Below are 20,439 nucleotides of genomic sequence, written 5' to 3' on the forward strand. Positions count from 1 at the left end.
GTGTGTGGCGCGGTGGCGCGTATGCTACCTGTGCAGTGGTGCGGTTGTGTGTTTGGTTGGGCTGGTTATTGGGCTTCCAGTTGGGCTCTACTATTGGGCCTATTTTGTGAGCTTGTTATGCAGATTGTTTTGGTTGTTTAGCCTGTTTGGGCCGTTTGTGTGCTAATGGATTGGATTGTGCCGATTTTTAATAATAATTTCTATATTGCAGTGAATTTTGAGTAATGTTTATGATATAAAAATATTTGTTGCGAGAAAAATTAAATTAATCGGTATAATTTATTTGGGAACCCGTATTATATCGGGCGCCAATAAATTATGCCGCCGTTGACGATGAACTTTGGAGAGTCAGCGGTGGACGGTGATGACGATGTTCTGAGTCCTAAACCTTATAAATAAATAAAATGATTCGTATAAAATATTTTTGGAACTAAATTATGCATGAATATAGAATTGGTATATAATGAAAATGTGGATTGTTGAGGATTGTTGACGTCGATTATAATCGACGGGTAGTCTTGTAAATAAAGAAGTTGCTGCCAAAATTTTCTAAAATATATTTATAAACGTACATAAGTATATTCTATGTGTTACCCTATTTATGTTCGGGATATGTGATTACATGATTATGTGTATAATAATAATACGAGTCGGGTTGTCGGATTTGGGTTATTAGGATTTGAGGATATCAAGCATGTCGGTATAACTAATTAGGGTATTCTGTAATTGTAGATCCCAGTCGAGTTGTTCCAGGATCAAAGTCAGTGTGAAAGCTATTTAGGGTTTGTAAAGCGTTGCAAGGCAAGTACCCCTGACCATTCTTTTATGGTTCAGTGTATATGAATAGCTAAATGTTTTACTTTCGTAATGGGACAGAAATGTTTTAAGTTACGTATCACCTGTAGTTATAATTCACAGTTTTTAAATTGTTTTGGGGAAAAGTAACTTCGAGAGGTACCTGTCTCGAATGGGATGATTTCCGAAACGGATTTTTATACGTGTGCTGGTTAAATAAATGATTTTGAAAATGAGATAGGTACAAGTGTTTTGAAAACTGGATAAAACAGTCAGATATGGGATACATTTGGGCCAGAGTAGGCCTATTGAGGTGGCGTAAGATGCTAATTCGGTTGCGCGCACTATAAAACCGATTAGTCCAGCAGGTCAGAGACCTAGCTAGTCTCTGAGTTCCGGAACTAGTAAATGGGATGGCAGTTAGAGCCGTCTGGTGTTGATAGCCTGATCAGTTGTCTTCACATATCCGCTATGTATCTGATTGGGATTTGTGAATTATATGAAAGCATGATTGATTGATACAGCGGTTTTATAAAATGATTAGCATGCTAAAATTGGACTCTAGTATTACGCAGCACACTACTATGTTGTTTTCACAAAGCATGCTAATTAGTGATATCCAGTTGCTTTGATTATCATTATGAAATGTTGATATTATGATTACAGCTCTGTTCCCGTTATTGTTACATTACTGTTTTAATCTGTTATTCATATTTGGTACCGCTGAGCGATTATGCTCACCCTTGCAAACTGTTATGTATATTTCGTAGATGCCTAGAAGATCAGTCAGACTGACCCGTGTTCCCGCCCCTACTGGACCTGGCTCCTCTGAGGTAGTTTGTATCAGACCATGAGGTCTGAGGAGTTGCTGAATAAAGTTAGTGTGTCTTAGATATTGAATAAAGAGTTTGTAATAATGAGAACCTGAATTATACTTGAACCTGGATCAGATCTTGGTTTGGGGTGAAGTTAGTATATTTTAATAATAATTCTGTTATTTATATTTTTGGTAATTGTGTTTAGTGACGTCAATTCCTGACCCCGGGGTTGAGGCCGTCACAATATCTCCACCGGGACAACTGCTTCCGCCCCATATGCCAAAATAAAGGGTGTTTCTCCTGTCGTGACTCTACATATGGTCCTGTATGCCCAAAGTATTTGAAGTATTTCATCCACCCAGTTATTCATGGACTTCCCAATCTTCTCCTTTAATCCATCTAAGATAATCCGATTTGCCATTCTGCTTGCCCGTTGGCTTGGGGATGGGCAACAGAAGTGAACCGCAGTTCGATCTCATTCTCCTCACAGTACTTCTTAAATTCCTCATTATTGAATTGTTTTATGTTATCGATTACCAAGATATAAGGAATCCTATATCTACACATGATATTTTCCCACAAAAATTGTGCAACTTGCTTGGTTGTAATCTTAGCCAAAGTCTTGGCTTCATTCCACTTAGTGAAGTAGTCAATAGCCATATTCAAGAACTTCATTTGTGTTGTGGCCATAGGGAAAGGTCCGAGAATATCTGTTCCCCATACGGAGAAGGGAATGAGAGAATTTATGGAAGTTAGCATCTCGGGAGGCTGTCGGAAAACTGGTACATGCTTCTAACAATGATCATACTTCTTCACATAGTCTTTGGCATTAGCCATCATTTCTGGCCTGGCCAATAGAAGCTTAAATGAGTTATCTTGTATGCAAGGGCCCTTCCCCCCAAGTATTGTCCACAAATACCTTCATGCACTTCTTTAAGGGCCAATCACGCCTCATAGGACCTAAGGCACCTAAGGTAAAGAACTACATAAGATCTTTTGTATAGGATTCCGTCGATCAAAGAGTATCTCAGTGCTTGCACAGCCAATTTTGGCGCTTCCGTCATATCATTTGGGAGCCATCCAGTTTGGATATGGGCCTTAATGGGATCTATCAATATTCCCCCAAGCCCCATGGGGGCAACAAGCTTAACATCAATGCTCTGTGTCTTCAAAACATGAAAGTATACGCTCCCAGAACTTTCTTCCACCTCCGAGGAGACAAATTTGGACAACACATCGGCCTTAGCATTTTCTTCCCTCAGAATATGCTCGACATGGAATTTGTTGAATTGAGTCATCATAACTCCCACTAGGTGCACATACTTTGCCATGGTTTCATCCCTTGCTTAAAACTCTCTCTTGACCTGGGATACTACAAGTTTCGAATCCCCACAAACTTTCAAGTTTTTAACCTTCAATGTCCCTGCAAGGCCTAGTCCAACGATTAGAGCTTCGTACTCAGCCTCATTATTCGTGATAGGAAAATCTAACTTTATGGCGTATTCAATTAGAAACCCATTGAGCTTTATAACACTAGCCCTGCTCCACTTGAATTTGTTTTTGATGCCCCATCAAAATAGAGTACCCAGAATTCCTTATCATTGATATGCTCTCCTTCATTCCCCTCTTTTCCTTCCATGCCTTGAGGTATATCTTTCTGCCCCCCGACATCTTGGTTGACGATGGTACATTCAACCACGAAGTCAGCCAAGGCCTGGGCTTTGATTATCGTTCGAGGTTTATACTTAATATCAAATTCCCCCAGCTCTATGGCCTATTTGATAAGCCTTCCACTGGCTTTAGGACTATGAATGATGTTTCTCAAAGGTTGGTTTGTTAATAACTCAATATTATGAGCTTAGAAGTAGGGACGCAACTTCCTTAAGGCCATAACCAACGCTAAAGCGAACTTTTCTATAGTTGAATAGTTCAACTCAGCCCCATGTAGAATTTTGCTAACATAATATATGGGTTTCTAGACTTTAAGCTCATCCTTTACGAACACGGCGCTCAGGGCATTTTCAAAAACGGCCAAATATAAGTATAAGGTTTCATCCAAGACTGGCTTTACCAATAAAGGGGCTTGAACCATGTATTTCTTTAACTCCTCAAATGCCATTTGACTTTCATCAGTCCATGTAAAGTCTTTTACTTTCTTCAAAGCTTTGAAGAATGGTAAGCACTTATCCCCGGACTTAGAGATGAAACGTGCCAAAGCTGCCACTCTTCCAGTAAGCTTCTGAACATCCTTTACGGAATGTGGAGGTTCCATGTCTAAGATGGCCTTTATCTTGTCTGGATTGGCCTCAATTCCCCTCTTGGAGACCATTAATCCTAAAAAATTTCCAGACCCAACTCCAAAAGCGCACTTGGCAGGATTTAACATCATTTTGTGATAGCTTAAGACCTGAAAAACTTCCCTCATGTGGGTTATATGGTCTGCCTATACGAAGCTCTTGACTAACATGTCAACTACGTAAACCTCCATGGTTTTCCCAATAAACTTCTTATGGATATTATTTACCAATCTTTGGTATATGCATTCTTGAGACCAAATGTCATAACAAGATAGCAAAAAACACCAAATTCAGTGATAAATGATACCTTGGGGATGTCATCCTTATACATCTTTATCTAATTGTATCTGTTAAATCCATCCATGAAACTCAGCATCTCGTGCCCCGCGGTAGCGTCTATCAGAGTGTCTATCCTTGGAAGAGGAAAACAATCCTTCAGATATGCATCATTCAGATTGATGAAATTAACACACATTCTCCACTTTTCATTAGCCTTTTTCACCATCACAGGATTAGCCAGCCATTCCGGAAATTATATCTTCTCAATGAAACCAACCTCTAAGAGCTTCTCAACCTCTTGTTTGATGGCTTCCTACCTTTTAGGGGCAAAACTCCTTTTCTTTCACTTTACGGTCTTTCGATTATGATTCACATTCAATTTATGGGTGATTAATTTAGGATCTATATCGGGCATATCTGCTGCCGACCATGCGAATACATCATTATTCTCTTGCAAAAAACTTATTAACTTCCCTCTAAGGGGCTCTTCCAATGATGCTCCAACAAAAGTTACTTTCTTAGGATCCGCGGGAACCAAGGAATCGGGATCAAATCCTCCGCCTATTTTCCTCATTTCTCGTCATATTCATGAACATCCATATCTTCAATGGCAAGACCTGCCCCCATCTCCATCTGCCCTCAGTGAGGCTATATAATAGCTTCTAGCCATCTTCTGGTCTCTTCTTTCTTCTCCTATCCCACCTATGGTTGGAAACTTGATCACTGAATGGTAGGAGGAAGGGACTGACTTGAAGGCATGTATACATGTCATTCCCATGGTCCTATTATATGTTGATCCATCCTTAACCACTACAAAGTTCAACATCGGCGTAGCTTGTCTTGGCTCCTGGCCCATAATTAAAGGTAGCTTAATTATCCTTTCAACGGTACATTCAACTCCAATGAACCCGTATATCGGCATATCAGTCGGGGTTAATTAAGAATCATTGTATCCCATCCTTATGAAGTTATCATAGAGTAAGATGTTTGTCGATGCTCCATTGTCTACAAGGACTCTCTTTACTGGGATGTTTCCTATGATAGGTGTTATGACTAGGGGATCGTCATGGGGAAACTTGACTCCTTCCAAGTCAAAGTCTTCGAATGTCATTGTTACTCCTGTCTTGGCCCTTTTCGGGACTTCTCCAACTATGTGCGTGACTTCTTTAGCATAAGCTTTCCTTGAGTTTTTAGACGAGCCAACTATAGTTGGTCCTCTGAAGATTGTATTTATCACTGGTCCTCGGGGTTAGGGATTTCACCCCTAATCATCTTGATCCCTCATACGGTCATCAAAGTTCATTGTCCCATTATTGCTCATTTCTCCCCTCTCCCCTTCCCTAGTATACTTACTCAATCTTCCTTTATGAATAAGGAATTCAATTTCATCTTTCAATTGCCGACACTCATCGGTGTCATGACCAACATCCTTGTGAAATCGACAATATTTGCTTTTATATAGCTTGGAAAGATCAACCTTCAGGGGCTTTAACCAGCGGATATCTCTATCTCTCTCAATTTCCATCAAGATTTGGTTCCTAGGAGCATTCAGCCTAGCATACTTAGTAAAATTTTATCCAGGTCCCCCCTTCTTTGGTGGGAATCAGCTTCTTTGTCAACCCTAGGATACTTGTCCTTTGTACTGTGTTCTTGGTCTGTCTTCCGCTTCTTGCCACTAGTGGGCTCATTGTTCACCATTGTTTTCCTCATGCTTACTTCAACTTGGAAGTACTTTCCCGCTCTACTTTGGAGTTGTAGCATTTTTTCTGGTGGCCACTTGACGAAAGACATCTTGTAGAACTCATTATTGCTTCCTTGTTGTAATGCTATCATAGCTATTTTATCATCAAGATTATGGAAATTTTAGGGATTCCTTTGTAAAATGATTCAGATAGTCCATAACAGACTCCTTTACTCCTTGCACAATACTCATGAGAGAGGCAGAGCTTTTTTCATGCACCTTTCCGCTGATGAACTGCTTGATGTAAGCTTGACTTAAAACTCTAAAGGATCCAATTAAGTTTGGTAGAAAGTGGCTAAACCACCTTTGGTCCATGCCTGACAAGATTTGAGGGAAAGCTCGACATTTAATTGCATCATTCGGGGGATGCAGTAAGAGCGCATTAGAGAAGGTCCTGACATGATTAGCCGGATCCCTCGTTTCATTATAGGCCTTTATAATCGGCATCTTGAACTTCCTTGCAATATGGGTGTTCATGATTTCTGTTGTGAAAGGCGGGGTTGGATCGTATGGGTCTCCGAGGGGGAGAAACTCAAACGGGTTTCCCCGAGGGACATCCATCGATTTTTCTCTAGAAGTTTTCTCCAAATCGATAACTTGGGCAGTTCCCCTAGTTCCTCTAGCTCGGTCAATCCTTGTTGGCTTTCTAGCCTGACTTTTCTCCATAATCCTCTTTAGCCTTAGGATTTCTGCCTCATGAGCACGGATTATTTCTTCGAAAGTCTGGGATGCCACTCCTCGAACTTCTTAAAATTCGGGTTTCCTACCTCCAACTGGCTCAAGACGTCTACCTCCAACGGGCTCTTTATCCCTTCATCTCCTCTTGTGATAGGCATCTTCATCAGTTGGCTCTCCACTCTCCTCAGTTGTATAGGGTCCGGATACATCTATTTCATTGTTGGTTGATTGCAGATCTCTAAGATAATTAGGATCGTCCCAAGGCTGTGGTCGAGGTGGTAGAGGTGGCCTACTCCCTCCAGCCTCTAAGTATATTGGAATCCCATAAGTGGGGTTTATGGGCATGTGATACACTATGGTTGACATCTCAAAGCCCGCAGATTGAGTCCCCAAAGGAGCATTCAGATTCGAATTTTGAGGATTCGCGCATAAAGCTGGGGGTGGCTGTGATCCTTGGGAGTAAGTTGAGTGAGGGGGAATCTCAATGGCGGACAAAATTATATGGGTAGTCCCAGCCGGTATTTCTTCAGAAATGTTGTTTCTGCATCGTGTGAGTATCATGGTGGTTATTGTCCCACGGACGGCGCCAAATGTTATGGGTAAAAACTAAGATATATTTAATATGAGGTTCGTGAGCTCAAGGCCCTATTTGATTGCTCTCATGTTTCGTGACTTAATCTGCATTCACAAGATGCCTACGTATCTTGCTATATGCCAATGATCAAGTCAAATAACGTAGTTCTGATTGGTGGGGGTGAAACCCCTTATATAGGCGTGTGATGCCTTGAATTAGATTAGGATTAGGAGACTTGACAAGTCTCATATTTAGAATGGACTTTGGAGTCCTAGAATGCAGGAAATTGATTTCTTATCCCATGAGTTTCCTTGGATGTCAATCTCCAAGAAATTATATCCTTAGTTGAAGTTTATTTGTTAGCTGATTTTATCCATATTTATAAATTACGAAAATAATTAATATTCAGGGATTTAGGTCTCTTTAAATTGGCTTTATTTGCAGACCAAACCGGATATAATTAATGCGATATTAGTTACGCAATCAGGGTTTATTTTATCCCCTATCAAAAAATTTCATAACAAAGTATTAATTTTAGATTAATTAATTTTAATATTTTATTACATTTATAAAAAGTATAAATAATATATATGACGATTATAAAATATTGTTAAAATTAGTAAAATTAAATTTGAAAAAAAAAAACTAAATATATAGTTGAACCTCGATGAAATAATAATCAATATAGTAATAACCTTGCTAAAATAATATTTTTCTCCGGTCCCAACATAATGAACACAATGTATATTTACTACAGATAAAGTAATAAACTCGTTAAAGTAATATTTTTTCTTGGTCCCAACCATATTACTTTATAGAGATTTAACTGTAATTAGTTGGATGAAGTTAATATAACGGACATGAGGATAATGCCAAATAATACATGATAGTGATCGACGCTAAATCAAACTAAAGATAATTTTTATACTATGAATATGGGTTAAAATAAAATTAAAAATTACCTAATTGGTTGGTAGATATATTGTAGGCTTTAAAATAAGTGGAATGACGGCATCCGACCCAAATATCCGAAATATTAAAAGTTTAATAATAAACATGCATGCCTGTATAATGTTTGAGTTTATATAATTAGGGTTTTTTTGAATTCCTATAGTATTCATACTACCTTATTACAACTAAACTAGAGATAATTAGTTAGTCATTATTACTTAAAAACAAACTAGAGATAATTTTTAGTTAGGATTATAGCGTCAGACTAAAACAAATCAATATATTATATTCATTTCAACTAATCGAATTTATACAAGTGATCCGGGATAAATAAAAATTAAAATCAGAAAATAATTAGACCAGTTAAAACTTAATAAATATACTTTTATCCGGGATAACATAAAAAAATTACCATTATTCGAGGTTTAAACAAATTAAACTAAAATAAATTTGAATATAATTAGTTAAATTTGATCGGTATATTGGACCGGGCTAATAAAAAATAATGTACATAATGGATCCGTACTAAAACAACACTATAATTAAACTAAAATAATTTGTATACAACTGATCGTATATTATTGATTTGAGTTAAAATTTACCTTTTTAACTAAAATATAATTATATTTATAATCACCCCTATAAAATTAATAAAACTATATATTTCAATAGGTATATTTTTTTTGAATGTTACTTATTTCAAAAATATCACTAACTTAAATACAAATGTGTATATTTATTATTATTGTTAAATCATATATATTTAAAATTTTAAATAAATAAATTTGTAACTGTTGTTTGAGAAATTTTCTAAGGAATTTATTATTCGAGGAGGATGAATAATATTCCATAATAATATTCGAAAATTTAGGCATAGAGCTTCTGGATTAATGACTGGGGGTCGATGTCGGCTACGGTGAAGAAACTCGATGAGTCACTGGTAGCATCGAAAGAATAAGCAAATGGAAGCTTTTGAAAAATCATGACATTTGAGAGGAGCTAATGAAAATTTTTAAAGACAAGAGGCACCCAGGTGATGCGTGCGAACAAAAAAAAAGTTATTAGAAATATCTTATTAGAAATATCTATTCTACATGGCAGCACGGCGAAACATAATTCTCGACGGCATCACGACGATGCACCGGAAAGGAGATCAAGCACCAATAAATAAAAAAAGACAAACAAAGATGGGAGCAGCACGTGAGCAAAAAGAACGGAAAATGGACTAGGTGATGGTGATGGTGATGGGAGGTGAACATCTTCTTTGTGGGACCAGAAGTAACACAAAAAAAGTAAAAAAAATCAGTTCAACCGGAGGAACACAGGGCAGGAGAAGCATGGTAACAAAAAAAGAAAAAAAAGCACCGCACGATCATGACGACAACCAGCAACGGAAAAGATTATTAGAATTCACAATCGGCCGGGGAAGAAAAATAAAGATAAGATATTTTTTTGCTGATTTATTTCTGCATATTAATTATTACGTGATATATGCATAGATATTATGTTTTTCTTTTAATTTTTTATAAGAAAAATATTTAGTGATAAAATTCCTGCGAGTCATATTTTTTATGATTGTAAAATTATTGCGTCATTCTAATTTTAGACGACGCATATATATTTGAAAATATTGTACGAGATATTTATTTGAGAGAATTGTTGATTTTTAGAAGATCGTACGAGCTGCATCTTTCTGAAATATAAAATATTTGAGAGAATTGTGAATTGGAATTGCTAAGTTGGGTAGCTGAGACAACCACTTGCAAAGATATACACTATGGATTGTGAACTTGTTTATTATTGACACCTTACGCCTAGAGGCAGAAATATTACAAATGGAAATATTGAAGGTGCGAGCTCACCTTACCTCAAGTATGGAAAGAGGTTGAAGGTCGATAGTTTCACCTTATCTCAAGTACCGAAAGAGATTGAAGGTCGGGAATTCCACCTCATCTTATGCTGAAGGCATGTTTGTTGAACTTGTTACATTCAGATAATACCAGCAGTTCACCTCAACAATACTATTTCACAATTCGCTGCTATATTTATCTTGAAGAGTGTGTACGCCAAGCTCCAACTTAATAATGATATTCACAATGGTTTTATAAATTTGTGCTCACGTAGCCACAAACAAGGGAAATATGTATCTTTTTCGGATCTTGCATGGTCTCGCACGTGTATTTTTGCATAATTATTTTGAGCACGAAGGTGCTCCGTGTTATGTACTAAGTTCTGATTTTCATTTGTTTCAGCAATCGAAGAATGTTTAGTTCTCCACTGCAGCAGGCTACACTGAAGAACTGGGGTAGTTGTTATGCCACATTTTGGCATAGCCAATATTTTCTAATAATCCCATAATTTATTAATTATTAATTATGTTTAATAATTTATTGCTTAAGGCCCAATCTATCCTCTCTCCGAAACGAGAAAAAAATCAATCTCAATAAATCAATAACAGAAAATATCTCTCAACGATATCTTTCGAATCACGAAGATATCATAACGCTCAGATTAAATCAGATAAAAGCAGTAATTACCATATTAACGAAACTTATCCCTAAAGTCTCTTAGGGATAAGCCCAAATTTCACAGAACTGCGTAGGCTTAATCCAATATAAATTGGTACGCCGACATCTTGGCAAAGGGATCTGATACAACGAGACAAATCGAGACACCTCCCAAGTCCAACCTCTCTTTTTCATAAACCCTAATCTCACACTTATACCTAATTCACTTTTTTATTCCAGCAACCCTCTGATTTCGTGTTGTTACGAAATTCCTCCAACAACAATAACTTCAAAATTTCACTTCAAATTAAATTCAAAAAAATATATTTTATTAAAATTAATCCGTGCATCGCACAAGTTATTATAGGCTAATAAATTAAAATTAATAAATCTAAAGTGTAACCATAGAATAAAGTTTGATAGGAACTACTCAATATATTAAATTAATAATACTTATTCCTTATTATGCAGTAGTGTTAAAATTATGGGTGATGTGGGGTTATAGTTAAACACTAATTATTATACTGTTATTTTGACTAGGGCTGTTCACGAACCGAGTTGTTCGCGAACAAATTCGAGCTCGACTCGTTAAGAGCTCGTTCGGATCAGCTCGTTCGTGAAATCGAGCTCGAACTCGAACACATAAACGTGTTCGTTAAGCAAAACGAGCTCGAGCCGAGTTTTAATATGTTCGACTTGAGTTCGGCTCGAACTCGGCTCGAACTCATTCGGCTCGGGCTCGTTCGTTAAAAACCCGAAAAATATAACCATTAGATTAGATAGATGAACAGATACAGAGAAAGCAACTGAATGAATACAATACAAGTACAACTTCATCTGCACCCAAATCTAAAAAATCCATGACAATCCTACCCATCATTCTCATCTTCAATCAAATCCATGTATCCAAAATCCTTCATCACATCCGCGTACTCCATCCCACCACTACTATTAGTACACGATACAGCCGAACTCTTACCATCAACTCTTACCTAATCCTCTTCGACCCTTGCTATAATTTACTGATATAATTATATTTATTATGTGTCTAATTGTGTTTGTGTGTGCTCAGGAATCAGGCCGTAAACGATTGGCTTGTGAGTGGTGAGGATTGAAAGTTTAGGATGTAGGAAAAAATAGCACAGATGAGACTTGAGAGAGATTAGAGACCAAGTAGTTAGTGCTATAAGTTTAGGTTTAGAATTTAGGATAATTGGGTTGGGTTTGCATCTAACCTGGACTTCAATCAGTTAGTCGAGGCCCGCGAAGTTGTTTTTTTTTTTTTTTAACTTGTTAACGAGATTCTCGGTTACAGTTCGGACTCGACTCGGCTCGTTTTTGTTCGCGAACAATCTTGTGTTCAGCTCGTTAGTTAACGAACTCTTTTATACTTATTAATATTATTAATGTCGAATGTTGTTTAAAAAAATAATAGTAGATTTTAATTAAATAAAATATTCGTTACATTCCTTTTTTGACAAAATACATGTGACATTCTAAATTTAAATTATAACAATAAATAAAAATAGTATTTGTTTTGAAGTATCAAATTTGTAACAATAATATTGTTATTCAATCCCATTTTTGTTTTGAAGTAACAAATATAGGATTGTACCTTTTAGGAGTGGCAAAAACTGGTCGATCCTGGACAATGTAAAGAAAAATGAGTTTAAAGTGCAGAGATTAGCCTTTCAAGTTGGCTGCTTAAAACAACTTCCAACTCAGTAATAGGTATTTATGTAAATTTTTGAAATCATCGAACCTCTCCTAAACTTGGAAATTTGAAACTAAAGCTTATGACATTTCAAAACAAAATTTTACTTGTAATCAGGATTACAATGATTTATTTTAGTATCGATTTTTGTTTAAAAAATGGTAACATCATAAGGATGACGCTTAACTATTTACATAACCTAAAACATTGAAATCATACTATAAACAATTAATCTCCTCGACACTTGACATCATTCAATATCTTTTTGGCAGTTCCCATTACATTAAAGTTGAGTGCATTGGAGATCAGATATCAAACAAACCAGTCACGTTACGCAGGAGCTGGGGGCTTAGCACAGGAGCCGACCAACCATGTGTTACCAAATGGGTCCATGATCTTCACGAGATGGCCAATATTGGTCTTTACGATGTCACAATAGGCACCTAGGGCCACAGCAGCTACCACAGCGGCAGGAGTATGTTCTACTTCCACGAATATATAGTCTTCAGTCCCAACACCATTATTACCAGCATTCTTGTCGATCCTGCGTATAAGATAAGTGTGCACGTGCTTGTGTGAAAACAAACACTAGGAGTGGTTAATTACAGAGAAGAATCATGGCCGAGTTCGACTTCAGAGACAATGATACGTTTACGACCAAAATTCAGCTCAGCAGTGACCATAGCCGTGCTAGCTTTTTCATCGACCATATTTGTTTGTTCATTACTAGCACCTTCATTAATGGGCACCTCCTTGGCAAGAAATACTGATTTACAGAATTGTATGGCTTTGGGCCCATTCGGCGCCTTCACGTATATGTGCTGCTGCTTCTCCCAGATTGTCACCTTATCAGCCTCTTCGATTTCATCACCCTGCTTTGCGTCCTTAATTTCATAATCACCATTCATTAGAATTCTTACACACATGATATACATTTTATAAACACACATGATATATATACACACAAACACATAATATCAAAGAAGAAGAAAAAAAAAACCCAAGCAATTATGAGCAATACACAGATCCCAATCAAAGTCCCTGATGAGGGTAGTGCACATGTCAAATTACGTTATTTCAGTAAAAACTTTGTCAAAATGTTTTCTAACTATCAAACATGTCGTAACAAAAAGATGCACACCTAAAGAAAACAATTAAGAAAAAAGAAAACGAAGGGTGACTGTTTGGCCTGACAACAAAAACAAAAAACAAATGTGGTTTGTGGTTACCTTATTATCATTTGAGGAGTCTTGTAGAGAAGAACGGACCATCCATATGATACCATAGGGATCCTTTATCCTTGCGAGACACCAATCGCCAGAGGTAGTTAGGTCTTGTTCCTCTAGAATAACGTCAAGCTTCTTAGCTCTAGTTACAACATGGTCAATGTCTTCACATCCAACCATATAATGGTTGGAGTGTCAACACCAGTACAATTACTCTTATCAACCCTAATAAATAATAAAATATTTCAACGTTGAATTAATATATAGACAATTACAAAATGAGAAAAACTAGGGGGGGTAAAAATTACAGGAAAGAATCTGGATTGTGTTCAGACACGATGATACAATGGGGACCAAATTGAAGTTGAGCGGATTCGAATCTAGTAGTGCCAGAGTCACCAGATAACTGTATTCTTCGGGCAGTTCTCCTAACCACCTTGGCACCAAAAACAAACTCATAGAAACAAATAGCCTCGGCCCCATACGACTCCTCCATATAAATGTGCTGCATTCTTCGCCCACAGAAAAACCCTACGGCAGAGATGGAAAAGAATTTGCTAGGAACAAGTTATAATTGCCAAATTCGATAACAATGGCTAAAAGCAACACAATTTTATTATCTAATGGTGCCAACTGGTCGGGTTAGGATCGGATTTGTCGAACCCGGTCTTGTTTCTCGACCCATATCGGAAAACCAATTTATAAATTTAAACATGAAACTCGCACGCCCACTAACAAGATCCAGCAACCCAACATAGAAGAAGAGGAGCCCATAAACTACAATGATTATGATTGTTGGAAACGTGATAGACTTTTTATATATTAAGTAATAAAAATTGTGTGGTATAAATTTTGCAAATAAACAGACGACTTATATATTTAATAAAACAAACTACAATTTTCAACCAGGCTTCTGCCTTTTGTTTTTCTCACAATACAAAGCTTCGGTGCTTTTTTCTTTTCTCTCTAACTTATGTATTTTCACTCTTGGTGTTGTTAATGAAATGCAATAGAGCCTTTTTTATAGGCCCCAGATTTTCTTACATCATTCCTTACATAAGATTTATTTATTACAAGCCTACATTTGTTGAATGGACCAGGTATCTTCTACATTTTCTTCGATTCATACTTGAGTAATTCTTTCTATTTTCACTGCCTACCTTTATTTTCTGCACCTCATTTAGTATCCCAGCTGGCTAGCCACCTTTTCCATTGTAACTTATAAATAGTCAAGACATCTAGGTCTTCATCTTTTACTCCCAGATTCATGCATGTAAATTTGACCTTAGTTGTATTTTACAAACTTCTATATTCTGCCCATCATAATTCAAGGATGTACTTATTTCATTCTTCCAGAGAGTTTGAATTCTAACACTCCCCCTCAAACTCGACTTTGCATTCCGAGTTTCTCTTTTATTTTATAAAACACATCCGGCTTCAAAGGCTTCGTGAAAATATCTGCTAAATTTTCTTCTGTGTTGCAGTGCATCAACTTCACAATTTTCTCATTCACCCGTTCTCGAATAAAATGATATTTAATGTTGATGTGCTTGCTTCGACTGTGTGACACTGGATTTTTCGCGAGAGAAATAGCGGATTTATTATCCACGTAAATAGTAACCGGATCTTCCTTGATCAAATTTTAACTCGCTTAATATGTAGCCTAACCACATAGCCTGACATGCACACGCTGCTGCTGCGATGTATTCTGCTTCACATGTTGAAAGTGCCACTGTTGGCTGCTTCTTTGATGACCACGAGAATATTGCTGAACCGATATGTATAGCATAGCCTGAAGTGCTTTTCCCGTCATCCAAATCACCGCCATAGTCACTGTTTGAGTAGCCAACTAATTTTGAATTTTGAGAATGCGTGTAAAACAGACCTTGATCAAGTGTACCTTTTATGTACCTCAAAATCCTTTTAGCTGCCATGAAGTGATCTTGCTTCGGTTTTTTCATGTACCTACTAACCAGTCCAACTACATACATAATATCTGGACGAGTGAAAGTTAGGTACCTCAGACTACCAACTAAACTTTTGAACAATGTCGGATTTACCAACTCCCTTGTTGAATCAATTCTGAGCTTTATGCTTGCTTCTGCTGGCATGCTCACTGACCTGCACTCTTCCATTCTGAACTTCTTTAAAATCTGTTCAGCATATTTTTTCTGAGACATAAAAATCCCATCTTTGCTTTGCTTCACCTCGACTCCAAGAAAATATGACATTTGACCAATATCTGTCATCTCAAATTCATTAGTCATAACTTTCTTAAAATCATCAAACATACCAGGATTGTTTCCGGTAAATATCATGTCGTCCATGTATAAGCAAACGATCATAATATCTCCCCCTGAATTTATTTTCGTGTAGAGTGCATGCTCGTATGGACTCTTCACGAAACCATTTCTCAGAAAATATTCATCAACCCTTGTATTCCATGCTCGCGGAGCTTGCTTCAAACCATATAAGGCTTTCTTCAGTCTGTAGACTTTATTTTCCCGGCCTTTCTGAACATATCCGGGAGGCTGCTCAATATAGACTTCTTCTTCTTCAAGATAACCGTTTAGGAATGCTGACTTCACGTCCATCTGAAAAATCTTCCATTGATTTTGAGCGGCAATTGCTGTAAGAAGTCTGATGGTGTCAACTCGTGCAACTGGAGCAAACACCTCATCATAGTCAATGCCATATCGCTGCTTGTAGCCATTAGCCACTAGCCTCGCCTTGTATTTCTCCACTTCTCCATCCTGATTCGTCTTGGTCTTGTAGACCCACTTGACACCAATTGCTTTGTGTCCTTCTGGAAGATCTGTGAGCTCCCAAGTATCATTTTTCTTTATTGCACCAATTTCCTCATCCATGGCTTTATTCCATTTGCTTTCTTCAGAAGCCTCTTCAAATGTAACTGGATCACATTCAGCCATTAAACAAAATAGAGAATAATCAAAGGTTGTTTGTACTGGACTTGTAGCTTCGTAGATATTATCCAGACTCCGCATCTTTCGTGGTGCTCCCCCTGAGCTGCTGCTTCCTCCCGTGGATGGTGTCGATCCAGGAGTTTGTTGATTTGGACTTGGTGGAGGAGTTTGATCATCATCTCTGTCATCTTCAATGTTCTGGTTATCACTATCATCGTCATCGCCATTGAAAAATAAACCAGCAACTTTTCTTTCATCCTCGCTCCATCTCCAGTAATCTGATTCATCGAACTCAACATCTCGAGAAATGATTAATTTCTTCGTTAGGGGATTGTAAAGACTGTACGCCTTGCTCCTTTTGTCATATCCGGTAAATATGCACTTCTCGCCTTTATCATCCAACTTCTTTCTTTTCTGATCAGGAACATGGGCATATGCAATACGCCCAAAAATTCTGAGATGTCCCACTGATGGTTTGCTACTACTTCATGCTTCATTTGGAGTTTTGTTTCTGACACTTTTTGTTGGACAACGATTAAACAAATAAACTGCACATAAAATGGCTTCGGCCCAAAAGGTTCTCGGCAAGTGCTTTGCTTTCACCATGCTCCTTGCCATGTCAAGAATAATGCGATTCTTTCTTTCTGCAACACCATTTTGTTGAGGAGTATAGGCCGTTGTCAACTGATGATTGATTCCATGTGCTCTACAAAAGCTTCTAAACAGATTAGAAGTATACTCGCCTCCTCTGTCTGATCTGAGTACCTTCAAATAATGACCACTTTGCTTTTCTGCCAGTGCTTTGAACTCCTTGAATTTATCAAGAGCCTCTGACTTTTCTTTGATGATATACACCCAACTTTTCCTGCTAAAATCATCAATAAAAGCTAGGTAATACCTATTACCTCCAAGTGATGAGATATCAAATGGACCAGCAATATCTGTGTGAACAATCTCCAATGGCCTCCTGGCTCTCCAAGATTTTCCAATGGGAAAACTTTGTCGATGTTGTTTCCCCTTTACACATGCTTCACACAAATTTTCTGGTTCGTTGATTTCTGGCAAACCGTCCACTATTTTTGTCTTTGACAATAATTTCAGGCCAGAAAATCCAAGATGACCATATCTCAAATGCCACAACCACGAGTCATTTTTAATGACCGACTTTAAGCACTTCTGCACATTTGTTTGCATATCAAGCGTAAACAAATGATTCTTTGACATCTCCACATTTGCAATCAATTCCCGAGCTTGATTTCTGATAATGAGGGAATTGTCCTGCATCTGTATATTATATCCTTTCTCCACAAGCTGGCCAAGACTGATAATATTATTTTTCAATGCAGGAATATAATAAACATCATTTATATATTTCTTTTCACCTTTCTTTGACATGATTGTGACGGTACCTTTTCCTTTCACCAGAATCTTTGACGAATCACCAAAAGTAACTTCTCCGCTAATGGTGTCGTCTATCTCCGTGAATAATTCCTTGTGACCAGTCATGTGATTACTGGCCCCTGAGTCAAGATACCAAACATTCTTCTTGCTTTCCTCGTCTCCTTTGTAAGTGAGGAACATAGCAGTGCCAACATCTTTGTCTTCTTTTGCTGTTGCAAAATGACTTCTTTCTTCCACCTTTGGTGATCTACACTCGTAACTGAAATGGCCATATTTATTACAGTTATAGCACTGATATTGAGACTTATCACCTCGTTGTTGATATCCGCCTCGTCCTCGGCCTCTGAAATTTTGACCACGACCAGATGGCTGATACCCTTCAGAATTCTGGCCTCTATTGAAGGACTGCCTTCCTCGTCCTCGTCCACCACGGTATCCACCTCTAAAGCCACCTCTGATACTTCCAGAACTGTCACCAATGGACACCTTACTTTGCAACGCCTTTTCCAAATGGCTTACATCATCATACTGGTTCATTCGCTCCTCGTGGGCTTGAAGTGAACCAACCAGCTCATCAATGGAAATTGTGGACAAGTCTTTTGACTCTTCAATAGAAGTAACAACATAATCAAATTTTCTTGTTAATGAACGGAGCAACTTTTCCATGACCCGAACATCATCGAGACTTTCCCCATTTATTTTCATCTCATTTGTCACCATTTTCAAACGCGTAACAAATCACCAATATTTTCGGAACTCTTCATCTTCAAATTTTCGAACTCCTCACGTAGCACTTAGAGTCGAACCTTTTTGACTTTCTCGACACCCTGGAATGATTTCTGCCCAATTTCCCATGCGTCTTTCGCCGTTTTTGCATTTGAAATTTTTTCAAAGGTTGATTTGTCAACTCCTTGAATAATTGCATATAACGCCTTTTTATCTTTTTTTCGGGTCTCTTTCAAAATCATCTTCTCAGCATTTGACAGGGCTGCTTCAGCGGCTACATCTGTGGGCTCGTCATACCCGCTTTCGACCATATCCCAATTATCGTAGGAACCGAGTAATACCTTCATTTGAATACTCCAGTTCCCGTAATTTGTACTTGTCAATTTTGGAATATTTGGTTGCACCATCGTCGCCATTTTTCACGAACGGAACCTTAGCTCTGATACCACTTGTTGGAAACGTGATAGACTTTTTATATATTAAGTAATAAAAACTGTGGTATAAACTTTGCAAATAAACACACGACTTATATATTTAATAAAACAAACAACAACAATTTTCAACCAGGCTTCTGCCTTTTGTTTTTCTCACAACACAAAGCTTCAGTGCTTTTTTCTTTTCTCTCTAACTTATGTATTTTCACTCTTGGTGTTGTTGTTAATGAAATGCAATAGAGCCTTTTTTATAGGCCCCAGATTTTATTACATCATTCCTTATATAAGATTTATTTATTACAAGCCTACATTTGTTGAATGGACCAGGTGTCTTCTACATTTTCTTCAATTCATACTTGAGTAATTCTTTCTATTTTCACTGCCTACCTTTATTTTCTGCACCTCATTTAGTATCCCAGCTGGCTAGCCACCTTTTCCATTGTAACTTATAAATAGTCAAGACATCCAGGTCTTCATCTTTTACTCCCAGATTCATGCATGTAAATTTGACCTTAGCTGTATTTTACAAACTTCTATATTCTGCCCACCATAATTCAAGGATGTACTTATTTCATTCTTCCAGAGAGTTTGAATTCTAACAATGATTACATAAATAAAGTTTATATTCAAAATTAGAAACCTTGTTGTATCAAAACAATAAATTCTAAATTGAAAATCAGAGCAAAGACTAAATCTATCATATATATATACAGTTGTGCTTGTGCATACTTGGGGGTGGGTTTCAAAACCAATGGTATACGATAAGCATTTTCAGTGAATATGACAATAATCATGTTAATATATTGAAGTAGACTATAATTTCTTTTCATAAAATATGACAATATCTATAAAAATATATATATGAGAAAATAAATTTGATTTATATGCAAAATAATGTATATGACAGAATAAATTTGATTTCTAAAAAAAAACTATTTACAAATATTCTTTTAACAAAACTAACTATCTCAATTTTTTTGAAACTATGAGTTTGTATTATAATTAAGATACTTAGTACAAAATCAATATAGAAAGATTTTAAAAACAAATATAAAAATTATGCACGAGGTAAAATAGCTAGCATGAAAAAAATCTATATGTACATAGAGTACTATATGTATATATATAGAGCACAGAACGGACAGACAAAGCAACGAAAAATAACCTAAAATTTTGTGAGCGACGGAGATTGGTTTTCAATTTGAAGATGTATTCCAATCCAAATCAACCAAATTTTAATACATCAGCGGCGGCTGCTGCATTAAGGAGATATAGACCCGCCAGGATGATGAGAGAATATAAGAGAAGGGTCGCCTGTTAAATGCAAAGGTTAATGTGTTAAATGCAAAGGTTAATGAGTACGAGAAACAACTA

At 37.1% G+C, this 20,439-nt stretch overlaps 1 protein-coding gene across 1 annotated transcript; it reads right to left on the reverse strand.

The window, feature by feature from the left end:
• Positions 1-3,588: 3,588 nt before the first annotated feature.
• Positions 3,589-4,038, reverse strand: LOC141718691 (putative mitochondrial protein AtMg00860). The gene has a single exon (XM_074521072.1). The coding sequence runs from the start codon at positions 4,036-4,038 to the stop codon at positions 3,589-3,591; it is 450 nt and encodes a 149-aa protein (XP_074377173.1).
• Positions 4,039-20,439: the final 16,401 nt, after the last annotated feature.

This window comes from Apium graveolens, chromosome 4, assembly GCF_009905375.1.
Source record: "Apium graveolens cultivar Ventura chromosome 4, ASM990537v1, whole genome shotgun sequence".
Classification (NCBI taxonomy): domain Eukaryota; kingdom Viridiplantae; phylum Streptophyta; class Magnoliopsida; order Apiales; family Apiaceae; genus Apium; species Apium graveolens.